This window comes from Sceloporus occidentalis, unplaced genomic scaffold (genome assembly GCF_023333645.1).
Source record: "Sceloporus occidentalis isolate IW3139 unplaced genomic scaffold, rSceOcc1.0.p SCAF_30, whole genome shotgun sequence".
NCBI classification, from domain to species: domain Eukaryota; kingdom Metazoa; phylum Chordata; class Lepidosauria; order Squamata; family Phrynosomatidae; genus Sceloporus; species Sceloporus occidentalis.
The window spans coordinates 7394607-7412500 of NW_028317010.1; the positions used below are offsets into that span (position 1 = coordinate 7394607).

General features: G+C 34.0%; 1 protein-coding gene across 3 annotated transcripts in view; it reads right to left on the minus strand.

Moving 5' to 3' along the window:
• The window catches only part of LOC149298999 (AT-rich interactive domain-containing protein 5B-like), a 126537-nt gene that overhangs the window by 96395 nt on the left and 12248 nt on the right, over nt 1-17894 (minus strand). For all 3 annotated transcript variants that reach the window (XM_089486930.1, XM_089486929.1, XM_089486928.1), the window contains exon 3: nt 2649-2874. In XM_089486930.1, coding sequence (XP_089343056.1) covers nt 2649-2874 — 226 coding nt within the window. The remainder of the gene's footprint in view (nt 1-2648; nt 2875-17894) is intronic.

Genomic DNA, 17894 nt, shown 5'->3' on the forward strand with positions numbered 1-17894 from the left:
TGCGAACATATACTTCTGCAAAATATATACACACAATGCCACTAAACCATCTGTCAAACAGTATGCTTTGGGCATTCATGATTTGTCCTTCAGATTCCAATAGCTTTGATGCTAATTTGTTTTAACAAACAATTGACAAAAAGCAGTTCTGGTAGGTCTAATTTGTTTAACCATTTGGTTGGCTTGTGTTATGTTTGTGTTCCCTGTGGAATAAGCACCCTCTGACATTCTAATTGTTGAAGATCAAAAATAATTAAAAACTATGCATATATAAAATAATTCATTTTAGAAACTAGAGACATATCAGCACAAGAGCAATGGAATATTTAATTAAATTAATTTGATGAGACACAAGACACTCATTTTCAATATGTATACAAAATGTAGTGGTGATTGGGCAGGGCATGGCTTTTAGCTAGGGAGGAGGGCAAGCAAAGCTAGGAGGCCTCCACCCTATGTCCCCGGCTATCATGCAGGTACTTTGGGGTCATGTAATGCTTCGTTACATGACCCCGCAGTGCTCCTGCTTAGTCGTCCTGTTTGAAGCATTTGGACTGGATCAGGGGAGAATTGTTATTCCAATTGTGATATCATGCATGAACCCCCCCCCCCCAAAAAAAAATAAAAAATAATAATAACAAAATGAAGCGCTGCTTTTAAATAAATTATAGCTTTAGCTTTGGAAACATCAAACTAATAACAGTAAATAGACTACCATTAAGCTTGGATTTCAGAGTGGTGCTAAGCATAATTTGACAGGAATGACATTACTGGTCAAACCTGCTATATTTTCTTTGCAGTATGTAACACAGGTAGCAGTAAGACAGGAGATCTTTGCAGGAGCCAGCAAATAAAGGTATAAACGCCTCTTTATCCAAAATGACTCGTTTATTGCCAGTTTATGATTCACTGCATTGCAAAGAACGTGGGTATATCACTCAAAAGGAAAGCATGAAGTCTAATGCCTACTATGCATAACCACCTAATACGCGATATATATGCAATGCAGTCAATCATAAACCTGCAATAATCAAATCATTTTGCATAAAGAGTAGTTTGTAGCTTTATTTGCCCGCTCCCACAATGATCTCCTGTCTTTCTGCTACCTGTGTTCCATATTGCTGACGGGAGATTCCGTGGACACCGAGGGGTGATGTGGAGACCTGAATGCTGCAGTACTTGTTTCCATATTTCCTTTGCACTCCTATCATATTCAACAAAAACTAGAAAATGTGAACATATACTATTTAAAAGTCCCGAACAGGAATGGAATTAGCACTTCAAAATGTTTAACGTTGATGTCACAATGCCATTCTTAAAAGAACAGTCATGTCATTATAATTATTTTTTTTGATTGGAAAGCTCATCTTAAGTCTATTAGGTACGCTAGCCTCCCCTAGGTCTACAGATTGTTTCTTTACAATTTAAGATGCTATTTAAAATGAAGAATTTGTGGTAAAAAGGGAAGTATTGCTTCCCTAAGAACAAAACGGTTGCTACCTAAAATATATTATGGCCTATGCCTTAAAGGGTTTCAATAAAATAGAAAACTCGTAGAAATAACATAGTCATGGCTGAAACAACCATCTAAACCATATAAGTGTAGCCTGCCATACTGACATATTTATAGGCCAATAAAACATACACTGATCTTTTTATACCCTGCTTAAGGCTTTTTTGTTGGAGAGCTGTTCGCCCCGCTGGCACTGAAATGGTTAAAAGGACATTGTGATATTCAGCATTATGGAAAATAATTTACATAAATAATATTGTCAAAAGGAATCAGTAAAATTCAGATCGGCTATGGTAAATGGATAGTGTTTACACTGCTTTGCAGCTATCCTTCTGTAAAATTAAAACAAGAAAAGATTATTCATTCAGCCCTTTTCAGATTATTTGCCAAGGCTGCATGTTTCCCGATCACAGATGCTACCTATTTCTATTGAAAAACTTGCATATACAGACATTTCTGGTAAGCAAGAGCATTAATCAGTCTGACATACATTGTATTTTGGTTTTTGGTGTCCAATATAAGAAAAATGATCAAGAAACACTAAAGACATGGAAATATTATATAAATATTTAATATTTAATACAGGTACACACACACACTTTTAGAAGCATGCAATTAAAGCACCTGCAACTAAAAAGGGAAATGGCCAAAGATTAAACATACAAATGTATTTAACCCTATTGCTGATATTTAACACAAAATCGTGAATGTCAAGTATTAACCAGTAAACCCTCTGGGTTGAATGACGCTCATGGGTGTCCCCAAGTGGTGGTAAACTGTGACTAACTGGTTAACACAACCATAATCTGCTCATTTAAAGCCATAATGGCCTGTAAGTATAAAAACTACTTATTCACAGCTAATTACTATATACACGTTTACTGAAAGTGTGTGATTAGTCTACTGGTATTCTTTTAAATAACTCCAAATAAAATAATTAGATCTCATTCCCATTCTTAGGAGTAGCAACAAATAAAGTAAGGTATATTGGGACATGTGGTTGGTGAAATTACTTACTAGAGTTACTTAGTAGATAAAAAATCTAAAATTGTAAGTTTCTTACAATACATAACAGTTATTGAATGATTGTATTGCTAAATACAGGACACTCCAATTAATGAAGACAAGTAATTACCTAGTTCGGCCTTTTCTTTGAAGACATCTTTGAAGTTCAGTCCACAGTTGAGAATGGTCTGTCTGTGCTTGAGAAGTGATTCTCTCTGGCCATTCTTCCCTAGTTCCTTGAGTTTTAAAGGTAGCGCTGGGAGCCCACACTTCCATTTTGAAAAGTCAGAATGTGCCCACTTGACCAAATCTTCTAATTTTACAATGACCTTTTCTGACACAGCAATAACCTCATCCTGGAAAAAAAAAAAAAAATTATAATTTTGGTAAATCACTTCAAATGTACACTTCCATTAAGTATTGAGTATCTTGTCTGGTGAATTGATAGGAATTGCACTACACAAAATGTTATGTGTTCTTTTATTGTACAAAACAATAGGTTTTGCCAGACTATATATAGATCATTATTTTTAATAATACTATTATTGATTTATTTAGCGCCAGCATATTCCTCAGTGCTGTACAATGGGTAATACAGACTTATTACTTGTCACATCTGCATGATCTGGATCTTCACAACTGCCTACATGGATAATTTAATAATATTTCACCTTTAGAAATAAATTTATTGCAGTAACAGTATTGTAAATTTTTACTATTTTGATTAAAACCTGGACTTTTATTCTACCTAACAACATTTCCCACTATCTAAACTGTGTTCCTGTGCTTTAGATCAAGAACAAAGGTCAACTGACAATTACACCTATAGTGTGTTTGAAAACACTTTGTTCTCAGCTCAAATTACAACAGGTGGCAGGAGGTAAAATCTATACAGAAATTGTTTGGAAAAGCTGTGGAATGGTTTTTAAATTCAATTTCATTTTCATGACATTCACAGCCAAACAATTTGATTTAGATTCTGAATCTAAAAACAAGATGCCTTCCAAAATAGGACTGCACGTAAAAAGAATCTATGAACATTTAAAAACCTATCTCCACTACCCCCTATTAAGTTCTGTAGTATTATTGTAAAAATAAAATATTTTATATACATAATAACAATATACACTGACAAGAATTATCATTTCATAAACAGACATACAACTATATACACAAATGTTATATATATACATTTTTTTTTTTGTTAATATATTTTTTTATTATTATTATTATTTTTTTTCTTTCAGTTTAGGTTATTATGAGAATTACTTTGTGTTAATCTTAACTTAATTTGATCACCGTCATAGACGAGAAATATAAATACACACTTTGACAATACTATAACGCAAAACTCAATACCACATCCTTCCTGTTACGAACATGTAATAATGGTCTGTAAAAAAGAATGAGGAATCAACATCCATTTTTGGAACATGGCAACACTACTATCTCCAAGAGCTGAAATGTCCAGAAAATAATTTGTGTGTGTGTGTGTACAATGCAATACTTTTCCCTGGCATGCAAAGGGTTTATAAAATCAGAGCAGGCCATACAATGTAGCTATTTAAAGAAAAGTATGAAATAAATTATTTTGCTTCCGTGAGAGCCTCCAATTGGCATATTCTGCTCAACCGTCGTGCCACTCATGAACTCGGACATCTGGATTCGAAAAATAAGCTGCACTTCAGCTTACATCTTGAGAGTATTTGTTAGGAAACTACAAAACGTGTATCATTTTCTGAAGTTGTTTTTCTGCAATTACCTCACTGCTTCATTTCATTCTTAGTACAAAAGCTTAAATCAATATTTGTGTCCAAGAAAAGGAAAAACACATTATAAACATGAGACTGTTCTTACATGAGTCAGAGTTTCAAGAATTTATATTAACTTACTTCATTTCTGTAAAGTTCAGCAAACCATTAGTCATCTCAGCATGACATGTTACATTTACTTCTAAATAGGCCTGAAAGTCTCCATTTACTGTGCACCCATTCTCAGCTGGTTATATGAAATAGCTGAACTGTTACACTATTGAATCCAATGTCTTGGGTTATAGTTTATTCTGTTTATTTTCTCTATGCTAGTATTTTGCAATGATTATATGCTACAATTCTGTAGTAGATTGTTGCACGAAGTTATCCTAATATAAACTAGTCCCTGCGCTCTAAGGTATGTATGTATTTGGGATTTTTTTGTTGATATCAAGTAGCAAACACAATAAAATACACATATGCCGACGTAGGCACATTTAAAGCTAATTATGTTCTAAATTGAAATTGTAATAATAATGAAATTACAATTCGAATTAAACACACGTGGGATTATGCCATGTGTTTTAGGTGTCAGGAAGGTACCAAGCTTCCACCATTCCTCTAAACCAAATATATAATATATATATAAATGCCACAAATCCATTTCATAAAGAAACCAAAAGGGGACAAACGTGAAGCATTTGGTCTATGGTACACCAGCAACCCCCACTTATGGTGCACCTGTCCTCCATGGAAAAATGACGTTGGATTAATGAATGCGTGTAATAAATCCATATAAGGTCTTACTTATACTGAAATTCTTCTAAAATCAGTGATCTGAAACTTCTCTTAATTAAAAGTTGAAGGTAGTCCTTTTTTATCATATACTTTCAATAATGTCAGAATAGCAATAGTTGGCAATGTATGTATGTCCAAAAGATATGATACCCTGATGGTCACTAATAATAGACAAACGTTTTGCTTCCATGACTTGCTGGGTACGAGCCTAGTTCATGTTTCACAATTTATGTTACAAGCCTGATGTAAGTTATTGTGAGCTGTACATAGAAATATTTGGCTAAATCACACGTACCAAATCATGCATTATATTCCAATGTTGAATTGTTCGGTTTAATAAAGCACAAACTAAAATATTATTTGTTTCCATTTTGTCTGATGAATAAGTTGACTCGCAAATTGCTTTCCCGTAACCATTATCTTTATTCTGGGCTACTGAATAGAAGCTAAGCTGTATTTACCATTCCATGAAATATGCTAACGGGAATTTGTGTTATTCTGCAATAAATAATAGACTTTAAAACTTTTTTGCAATAACCATATTATCTTATTTGTATATCAAAACGATTTAAGATTGTTTTATGGTTTATTTAAGAAATGTGCTGTTCGCCTGCTCCGCATAATGTAAGGCTTTTATAACTGGTTTTAGCATTAGGCATCATCTTAAGCACCTACACTCCAATTTATGATATATCCTATTACTCAAGCCCTCCTTACATATATATTTTTTGTTTATTTCGATTTTACCTACATTAATTCTCCCTAACCACATCTCATAAAGAGATGCTAATGACAAATGATAAGGCCATATAGCTTTGTTGCTATTGCAACAAAAATTCCTACATACAATAATATTTTTTTTTTAATTTCATTTCATTCATTCATTTTTCAAATGGCACATTCCAATATTTGTAGGATATGTAATAATATGATTAGCCCCATTGTAATTGCATGATTAACCCTGCAATTGTGTGTGTCCTCCCTCTTTGTAGATATAACCCTCATTCAATGGAAGCTAATGAGGAGAAAGGAGGCAATTTCTGTAGAGGAAGTGAATTAATTGGCTGAATTTGCAATTTTTCTTATATAATTTACGCTTAAATCCTACTTTTCTTGAAAGTGCAGACACTCAAGTGTAGCCAGACTTAAACCGTACACAAAAACACTTATATTTTTCTGTCAAGTAATTATTGCACTTAGTGTCACTTTATTAGAACACCCAGTTCATGTTTTCATGCACGTTAACTTTGAATGTATATATTCTTCTTTCGCCAAATCTTCAATTTATATTATACGATTACTATTTTATTTTATCTGGTCTGATTTTTTTTATTGAAATGGCGATGATCGACATAATGTCTCCAGGCATTTATCGCTTTTATATATATATATCTGATACATCCGATATATCAGGAGTGTATCTGCTCCACTGAATGATTATATTGACATATTGGCCTTATAATATGAATTACAAGCTGCATCTGTCCAATAACCTATTCAAAGCCCGTAACAATATATTTGATGTCTCTTAAATATCATGTTCCCCTGACATTTCTATTAAAATGTCACTTTAATGACACTCCAAATGTTTGTGAATAAAATTGGCAGCCTTTAACTTGATAAGCAAACATTTTAAATGGAATTTTCATTCTTATCAATTCTCAAAAGGAACTGCAATACTAGGATAAACAATTGACGCAGTGTATTGGTTTTTCCCCGCTCTGTGATGAAACTGATTGTTTTACAGCCTAATACTCAATATACCTCATAGTTTTGGTTTATTAGGTCATACTATATCTTTATTATATTTAAAGCAACATTATCCTTACTTCTTTAATACTGGTGTTACCCTCAAGTAATAAAACATATACCGTAATTACAGAATTCCCCATAAAACAAGTGTTTTCCATTATAACCATAAAAAAAAAAAAAATTCCCCACTTGGGACAAAAGGATGACTACAACCCGCAAGTTAATTTAAAAAGACAAAGGACATAGACAGGGAGAAAAATCAATGTTAACTTCAGGGCTGGCCCTAGGGTTTCATAGAGCCCCATGCAAGCTATGTCTAGGACTCTGAAACCACTTTACTGATGGCAGATAAGACCCATTTGGTCCATCAAGTTTTCCTAGTTTTCCATGTAAAGACTTAGGCCTTAATCAGGCCTTGTCTTGTCAGGATATCTTTATGCTTATCCCATGCATGTTTAAATTCCATCACTGTATTAGCCCCTACCACCTCTGCTGGGTGGCTCTTCCACTTGCCTAAAACCTTTTCATTAAAGTAGAACTTACTTGACATCTAAACTGACCCTGCAGCTTTAGATTAATGTTGCTTGTTCTAACATTTATGTTGAATCCCTTACCGGCTTTAATTCTTAACACATCTAAAACTAAGTTTGTTTTTTTAAGCGAGTGCTTGTCATATGGCACTGATTGTGATAAGGGGCAGTTAGTACAAAATGCCCCCTCCACTGTGTTACATTGCACAGTGGGGTAGATATAATTAAGAGAGCCCTCCTTGTACAAGTATATACCAGTATGCAGTATGCAGTATGTATCTATTAAACCAGTGCGACTGTGAACTTTGAATCAAACTATTTATCTATTGCTGGTTAAAGCAAGATTAATATCATTAAGTGTTTACTTTTCCTCTGATCAATCCCAATACAGATTTTTCCAGTTTCACTGCAATATTCTTATTTTTTTTTTTTTTTTGAACATTGTTCTATTGTGCTGTAAAATGTCTGTTATTTATTACATTCCTGCAATACAAATTCCATGAGACACGCAGGAAGAGATCAAATGTCAACAGATGTCAGTAAAAGCAATATGAATATATAATATATCAGGATGCATACGTATAGATGGGCGGAGACGAGCATAGCAAAGGGTGACGGGAGGATAAAAACTTCAGAGTCACCTAACATTCCAAAAGGTCAAAAAGGGTCGTTGAAATTAGTGAAAAACAGATGTACTTCTGCTGTGTTCTTAGCATTAAAAGGGAATTATCACCTTATTACAAAACATATTGTATAAGTGAGCCTGTCTGTAGCATGAACTTTAACACAGTGAGATAATTTAAACATTTGTGTCTATTCTGAATCTAAGACGAGACCAAGGACCCACTTAGGTCTGATCTTTACATCAGGCAAGATGGGCCGAACGGTTCTAATCCGCCATCAGATTCCATGTTACATAACAATTTGGACTTACAGAAACACCACGTAGTACATTGTGTTGCACACAGGTGTTTGCAGAATTCTCTTTCCATAGATGAAAAAACAAACATAGATGTTCTTGCGGGAAAAAGAGGGGAAAGAGGCTTTTTTTGTTGTTTTTACCGTTTCTGTAAATTTTCTCCATCCTTATTAACAAATACACAACAAACGTTTTCCTATGCTTCAACATGGATATTATTTTGAGTTAAAAATAATAATTTATTGATCAAATTTTTCCATAATTTTAATTGGGTGTGTACACGCTACATTGTTACTATGTTTTAGTAAGAAGAACCTGGTACAAGTCAGGGATTGATTTAATAAATGGAATATTTCTTATGAAGTTTTGTCACTTGGCAACCATCTTAATAGTTTGGTTTCCCTCGTTCTGGAAATACTCAACAGCTAGTATTATAATTTCTGTATTTTTATTGGCTTCGTGTTCTCATTTCCACGTGAAGAAACAATAATGCTATAGTGTTCTTTGGCCTTCTCAGATGATGGTATCTAAATGCATATACGAATTCACTTAAAAGCTAGAGGCTTACAAGATACCAGAAGAACAAATAAACCATTTATTCACCAGCAGAACAGTCTTGAGCTGAGCCCTTTTTGTACAAAACATTCTATTATAAAGAACCAAAAAGTGGGAAGTTCCATATTTAACTATGAAAGAACTCGGGGTAACAATATATACAATTGTTTTAAACATTGAAGCGCAGAAAAGAAAAAAAGACGCATATTAAAAAAAATATGCAATTTAAATAGGAAAACTGTTTTGAGTTTAAATATAGTACTATAACCATGTTACATTTTCCTCTGCTATTTTTAACCCAAGTCCCACAATTGCACGATTAAATATCGAAAGCTCATTTCCTTGCACAGCAGTGACTCGAAAGACATAAATATAACATGTTTAGGGTCTGTGTAAACACTAGACCGTCATACACTAGTTCACTTCCATGAAAGATACAAGAAAATCTAGCAGACGTAAATAAAAAAAGTCTACTTTTTCCCATAAACAAAAAAACTGGCTGGACTGGTATTTTTCTTTTCTTCTAACTTGTGCTATGTAGATGGATCTTTAGATTAACACTTGCATAGGTATTTTTACTTAGTATCTAACGCACAACTGATGAAACACGACGGCCAATATGCAAAGGGATTTAAATACATTATTTTATGTTTTTGTCAACTGCAAACTATGAGAACTATGTACATATCACATCTATCCATACCTCCCAATATTCCAAACCGCTAAAGAGTTTTAGGGCTGATGTTAGAGGTATGGCTTTTATAGAAGCTAGTGACCTATTGACAGCTATTTTTATAACCAACTGAAGCTTTTCTGAGAAAAGGAATACATTCGATTTATCTAATTTAATAGATAAACATGCTTTCTGTTGGTTTAATACACGTTATTGTCACTTACAGGGCTGTAGAACATTCAGAAATGTATAGATAATACCTCAATACTAATGAAACATAATTATGAGAATCTCATTCATGAGAACAGTAGTAGGGCCTGGGAACTGCTCCAGATGAACCCATTGAGCTGCCAAAAGCTGTCCATAGAGCAGAAGCAACACTAAGCATGATTTATAAATCGTTTATTAATTATTTAACATTACAGATATATATATTTATAATATATACACATATATAAATGAATGTATGTCAATATGGCTATCCCAAACCTAAACGCAATATTGGATTTTTTTTTTACAGTTTATTTCATGCGCACTGTTTCTTGGTACTTGTGAGCACAATGTTATTTGGCGTACACTCATCACTTTTTATTTTACAAAGTCTTAGTCCCTAGGCCACGTACTGAAAGATTAGGGATCTTTTAATATTGTTCGTGAGTTCTGGTCTTTTTACCTCCACCTACATCAATTAGTTGGCCAGTTGAGCATTAGGGTGCCAGCATAGTTCAGCCATCGTATGCAATGAGAATCCAAACTTCCCTTTAGGCGTTTTATCCTGGGAGGAACAAGTGGCACCAAAGACCAGCCTTTCTTGCCTAGCGTGCCCACCAAACATACCATGTGGAACATTAGGGAAGTATAGAAGAACAGAGCATTGTTTTCCTATTAATGTCACCGAAAATACATAGCAAGCAAGCAAAACTAATAACAAAATTATATATTATGCATATATTTCAAAATAATATTTTACACCATCTTTACTTTATAACAAATACTCATAATATGTAAGTCTGCTGACTGATCCACATTTAATTATTTATTGTGTTCTTTTTTTGGAGTCAATTGGAATAGCATTTTCATATTTCACAATGTAACAGGAAGCCGCATGTGACTTGTTAGAACTGAACTATCTGTTTAGTAATCAAAATAAAATCATCCCATTCACTTCCCCTAAGGTCATTTCTCCCAACACCAAAGAATATCTAGACCGCTTTCCAGAAGCCAAGAACCATAGCAACCTTAGCAATATAAACACTATGCTTTAATATTACAGCAACTTGAATACCCCCGTGGCAAATTTTGCAGCGGGCAAAGTGCAACTGCATATAAATAGACTAGTTCTAAGAACATAAGAGAAAGAATACGATTCCTTACAAAAGAATAAAAGCATTCATACATACATTTCAAACTGTCACAGAAAATGTACAGTTTAGTAGAAAAAAAACACAATTCTAATTAACCAACGTAGCATTAGTATATCTTTAAAGTGGTTAAATTACATGTATATAAAATATTTATACTATAATATGAAACCATTCTTCAGCAAACGCAAGACCATTGTGCTTTAATGTTCTTATATGAACATGGCAGTGAAGACAATATATCTCCAGGACAGTGGTGGCTAATGGAGGAAATAAACACAAAATACACTCTGTGGACATCGCTCCCATTCATGTAATGTCATTATAAAGGCCTAAGCATGCTACTTGAACATACCTTGGAAATCACCATAATTTACCCCATAAGACTCATGATTTTTACATGACCCTTCTCTCCAGACATTAGAAACCCACAGTAGCCACCATCACTCCTGTTTAGGAAGTTTCAAAATGTTCAGCCGTGACCATACTATGGACGTCAAAATGTTGGTCATGTTCTATACTCTTGCTAACCTACCTCTTTGTTATATAGGAGGATTAGATCCAAAAACATACATTTGACTTCAGCCCCTTCCCTCCTCTAATTAAGAAGATGTGATGTGATATCTCAGTGTCCTTGCCACAAAGATTAAAGAAGGCTCACAAATCTGAATCTCTGTGTTAGAGTCACCAAGGTCAGTGTCCATGCCCTTTCACACAGAAAATTATTAGAAGGTTGACTAAAGCGACAGCCACAAAAATTTCCATGCAACAAATTCCCCAACAATCTTAGTAGTACTGCCTGTGTTTTTAGCAGTAAAAAAAAATAAAATATTTTGTATTCAACGTGTAATCAATCTACTGCTAAAAATTACTAGCACAACATGCTTGCTTTAAATTAAGCCAAAAAAGCACAATACACCAAGGGGGGATTATAAAATTCATATTTTATTAACCATGCACGAGAGGTATTTGTTTGTTACTTATATATGTTTTATAACACATGATAACATTGTTTACTCTGGGTGTACCAGTCACGTATAAGTCTTGGTGGGTGAAAGCAATCAGTTGCAATTTGCATAATGCATGTGTTCTGTAGTATCAAGGAAAAAAATAATTTAAATAACACACATTCAAATCGCTATTCATCTGGCTAAACCACAGAGGTGATTTATCCTACCTTAAAAGCTTCATGTATACAATATAATAAAATAATTTTGGGCCACTTTTATTCAAACTTCACTTCTGCCTAAACTCTATTTTTAGACCTCTATTTAAAGGGACACTACAGCCATCATATGATAGCTGAGTGGTCCTTTTAAATCTAAATATTCATAACTATCAGTGTATTTGCAACCTTGTATTTTTGGTTAATACATTCCCTTAATAGCTTTATAAATTAAGAGTATGCCAATTGTTTGGCAACCAGTTTCTACACAGATCTCCATCAAAGATTAACTGACATATGAGGCAAACCTGCAATGTATTATTCACAAATACTATATTTAACTGGGTAAAATGTCAAAACAACTGTTAGATATTGAGTGAATCACAGAACAGAATATGAGATCATGCTAATCATATTGTTCAGCTGAAACAAATGCATGTACATGCATGTGAACTAATATAGATGCCTCCAAGAAATAACCTTAAAGGTTTGTGAATTAACCCAATTACTCTCTGCTCCATGTCTGAAGAAGACCAAAGGCGGCATGTGAAGCTATTCCAACTAACCCTCAGAAACCCACATATATATATATATATGGAAGCTAATTTTTCTTCATTAATCTCAAATAACTCACATCATAGGAAAGGCTGGAGACCCCTGAGCACAAATGATCTTCCTAGAAGTTGTAAAGTGGAACATTTAGACAAAATGGAAGATGGAACATATCACAATAATGGCCATCGGTAGAAGTTGTGGCTTAGAAATTAGCTTAAAGAGAAAAAAAAATCATAAGACAAAGATATACAATTAAAATACAGTACTTTTTCGGGGAGATTTCATGAGAGTTAAAGCAGGAAAGGTCAGTGAGAGGAGGTGGGTGCTTAAGTGAAAGCTAGTTTCTCTATGGCTATTCTGTTTAGAAACTTGTTCTACAAAAGCCAAATAACTGCTTCCATATAGCGGAGTAATACTTTCATCTGTAATGGTAACAAAACAAATCTAAAAATCTCACAATTTCTGATTTTACTAAAATCAAAGAAAATATTTTTTTAGAAAACCTGTACGGTTGGATTCCAAAGTAAAAGTATATTGTTGGGGGTTTTCAGACAATCAGAAAATAGTTTGAAGAAGAGACCTCGAAAGCTTGCAATCCAGTGTAGAGCAGTTAGCCAATAAAGTTTTACCTTTACTGAATATTCAAATAATGCATATTTGGAAATAAACCAATGGCAGCTCCCTATGTTCTACATTATGGCGCAGTAAGACATGTTTTAGAATAATGCTGAAATTAAACAGTAAAAGCATTACTATACCCCATTATTGGCTAGTGGAAGGCAATAATACCCCAAAGCACAGATTGACAACTAGTTTCACTTGGGCAGTAACTGGTTAGGCAAGAGTTGACAAATTACTCCCCCTCTGATTCACCTACAGTAGATAAAAATTATATAAAATCATGTTCATGGACCTAAAATAACTCCTTAACCTGGCCAATCTTAAAAAGAGCAAGAAATAATATATAATTTGATCCAGAACATGACAAAAGTGGATAACATTTTTTTTTAGCCATCATGGCCAAAACACAATCACCCTTCTAGTTCACATAAATCAAACAAAAGCATACACAATAAAGGCTTTGTTTTTAAAGAAGGGTAGTCGTTACTGGGAAAAATACAAGGAAGTTTCTCTTAAGTATTATAAAAAATATTTTGCAACCAACTAACTAATGAAGTCTGTTTACTTAAACATTTTCTGTTTGAGAACAGCTTTAGTTGGTTCAAATCTCTGAATTTCTACAAAATGTAAATGGAAATGAAAAGACTGGTTAAAGCACAAAAACATTAGTGGTCTATAGGACAGGGCACAGCACTGATAATAATTATTCATTGAAATGTGCTAATATGTTGCCACCAATTAATACAGTGCTCTACATAATGTGTGGGGTATGACATACTCAAATTTACACAAAAAGGTGACATTGTCAAGATCTAGTACAGTCTAATACAGTAATTAGAACAAATTCTAGTTATATATAGACAAATTTACACATACATGTTTAATTATTTTATATATATATATATATACGGTATATATATATATATATATATATTATAGGATATATGTGAGTAGAAAGGGCATACAAATATGTATATATAAATACATATAATATACATATAAAAATGACATCTGTGCAAATTAAAAATACATTATGGCATAAAAAATGCTAATTAGGACAGGCCCATACACTACACATTAAATAATTATTCAGATCACGTGGCATTTGCAGTGTTTTTAATTGGATGTATTTACATTCAGCTGTCTGGTGGGTTTGATTAGAAAGGATAAAATGTTTTAATAAGGGGGTCATGTTTCGAACATTTCCTCCTTTATTATCGATGACGCCAATTGTACAAATTTCAAAGTGGGTGGCCCCAAAGACATTTATATATTTTTTTAAAACCTTAACTTAAATTTCTTCTAAGTGCCCCTCTCTGGTGTGTTTATTCTACAAATGCCAGCTAACCCCTATGGCGCACAAAAGCCAATTTCAAGGCAGACAAATGTTTCTTGTTGAACACATATGTCTTAAAGCAAACTCAATCAGATTTTCATATTTTTTTCTTTAATGCTTAATTACAAGCAGACCAAAATTCAGGCACACACACTGTATGCAATTATGTAAGCAATGCCAGAACAGAAGAGGATGTATAGCTTTGGAGTTACTTTTGAATGATAATATGAAAAAAAGAATTTTCATAAATGACAATGGGGACAAAAGTCACAATTTGGGGACTGTCCCCTGTAAAAAAGGACATCTGATCACCATTATCTTAACATTTCACAAAGGTCCAACTGATGACCAGCTATTCTGGATTTACATCAGTGGGCCAGATACCCAAACCTTTATGTTCTTAAAGTCTACTATAGCTGATAAACCTATTCCGTCTAAAGATTAATTTAACTCCTGCAAACATTATTACACATTCTCATTACCTGCTTGATTGGGAGGTCAGCCATAGTAAAGACTCTCACGGGATTACCCTTACTTTTATTCCCGAGAACTCTAAATTGTTGATTATAAGAGTGGAAAAAAAAAGGCAAGGCAAGTAATTAGTTATACAAGATTTGACCTCTTGTCGCGGACTGAAGGTGAAATAGTACTTACATTTTAAACCAAATATCTCTAAAACTATTCCACAGATTGAAAAATGAGCTATCATTATTTATAATAAATCTCCATTTGATGAGGATTTAAGCTGTGTTGATGACATGTTCCTCGTAACATTAATTCTACTGCCTTACACAGGTCACAATAAACAACCAATAAATTGCACAATGAAACCAGCATGATTAAGACTTCTATAAATCTGCCAATTTCTGTAAATGCATAACACATAAGGCACAAAAACGTCTGAATGTTCCAATGTAAATTAAAAAAAAAAAAAGGAATTTGAACAAAGTGTCTGCAGTAAATAAAGAAAATATAACCGTGGCTTCTGCATGCACCACTCAGATGGCTTCCATGATGGCTTTAGTGCATTTCAATACTTTACTAAACTTTCCTGTGAATTAAATGGTTACATTTGAACCCTTAATACAGTTGGGAAATATCACAACTTATCCAGAAGTTTCTCAAGTATACCAATAAACGCAATAAAGTTATATTCTTAAACTAAAAAAAACATGAAAGTAGATGAGTTTTCTCCCTCAGGCTATTTTTTCTTTTGAAATAAGCTTGTATTATACTAATGCTGCAACTTCCTGTTTCTATTAATTTACAATTTCAGACCCCTTTTATATTTCTGTATGGCTAATAATCTAAAAAATATAAAATACCAAGTATTCAGAGCACCAGCACATACAGCCAAAGGCAGCAGGTTTGTGGTGGGACTGATCTCCGCTTAGTAAATCTGTCCCCAATCCATAATGTCTTCCTGTATTTATGTTTTTCATACTCCAACTTCCTCTATTTACAAAGCGACTGTTGTCGATATGCCAGTGCCAGAAAAAGGGTTAACACACGTTTTATGAGTATGAGATGACACATTTGAATATGTTTCCTGCACATTAACATTTAATAAGGCCACATATTATATATATCAAGAATAAAACACAATTACGCCAATATGGGCATGGCGAAAAAGATTTCAACATTTCCACTTGATGAACCCAAGCATATATTTACATAACGTATATAAACAGTATAATATCTAACCTTGCTTGTAAAACATATCCCCATTAAACCATGCTTTGCGTGGGACAGTGGTGATTTTGCCACTCTATCCCGCTGTCCTACCGAGCTCTACCTAAATCTAACTTTTCTGCAGGACGGTGGGACTCAGGGCCGTAATCCCACAGTCCTAATTTCTGGGACACTGCGTACCGCGCAAGCGCAGAATTGTGGTCATGCACAATGGCACTTCCAGTTTGTCTTGATTCAGCGGGGGTAGACATTGGGGATATGTTATACAAGTAATAATTATTAACGGCAACTATTATACGAGTGACAGGATATATATGACACTCACCTAATAATCAGAGAAACATTCTACTCAATAAGCAATCTGCTACATAAGCAAAGTAAAAGTACCGGTAAATGATTTTGACAATTTTATTCCTATATGTTTGGGGTGTTTAGTTCCGAACCATTAATGTCTGCAGAAATTAGACCAACGGGGTTAAAAGCCAAGATCGACGCGATCTTTCTCCCAGCTTTCATACTTTCCTTTCAACAAGTCCATTCTCTAATTTAATTCTGCCCTCAATACAATCTTCCTTCACTTCAGACCACCTAAATTCCAAATTCCACTCCTTACAACTGCACCAAATTGCTCCCCCGCATTTTCAATACATGCAATCATTTCCAAGGAAAGAGGAGCAGCTCCCACTTCTGCCCTTGTTACCGAACACCCATATTGCAACACAATGTGGCATGAAACATATGCCAACTAATTTATTGGAGTATATTTTAGGTTTCATTGACAAGATACAGCAACACAAAAACACAAATAAAGACTATTGGAATTTGAATAAATATATATTTTTTTGTCCAAAATTATGAACTGTTGGGTGTGTATATTTACTAGAGCCAAGTGGTCACCGTGTTTGTAGCTAAATACAGTTTTTGAAACATAACTTCCAAGTACTGCTGAATACTAAAAACCTTCACAGGAATAATTCTTAAAATAGAAGTAGAATTTTGCCGAATTCATATTTTTTGCCAGAAACACTATGTTGTCATGTGATAGAAACATGAACACTGATGATTGCTATGTTATTGCTATGAACACTGAAAAAAGTTTTTTAAAATGTCTTTGTTGCTTTTTATATGATTAAACCTTCAGAGGAAAAAGGGACATGTCAGGCCTGGTAAGGTTTATTCTGGAACATGACTAAATGTATCTGTATCTTTAGGGTGTTCTTGATTACCAAGGATATAGATATACATTTTTTAATAAGTAAACAGAAGTATATTATTCATCTGTTTAAGAAATGCAGAGCCTTAAGAAGTAAGGTGTGTTATTGTGGACAACTTGACACTATAATTGTCAAACTTCAAACATGGAGGCGAGTGATACTTGAAAATGATTTACCCCTTCAGCGAACCAGGTCTCCGCGGGGGCCACTAACACTTGGACTTTTCAGCAAGTCACGAGTTAACATATTCCCTGTAGAAAATTGACCGCTGCAAGTTATCTTGGGTTCTCATCTCGAATCCTGTACTTTTATTAATGGCAATGACAAGACAAGAGCGCTCTGTGTTTCTATTCTGCCAACACAAGCACAAAGATTTATTTTAGGCAAACTTCTGGCCTTTAAAACAAATGATAGCAAGCAAGATGTCTTCAAACTGTGACATGCTCACAATGTT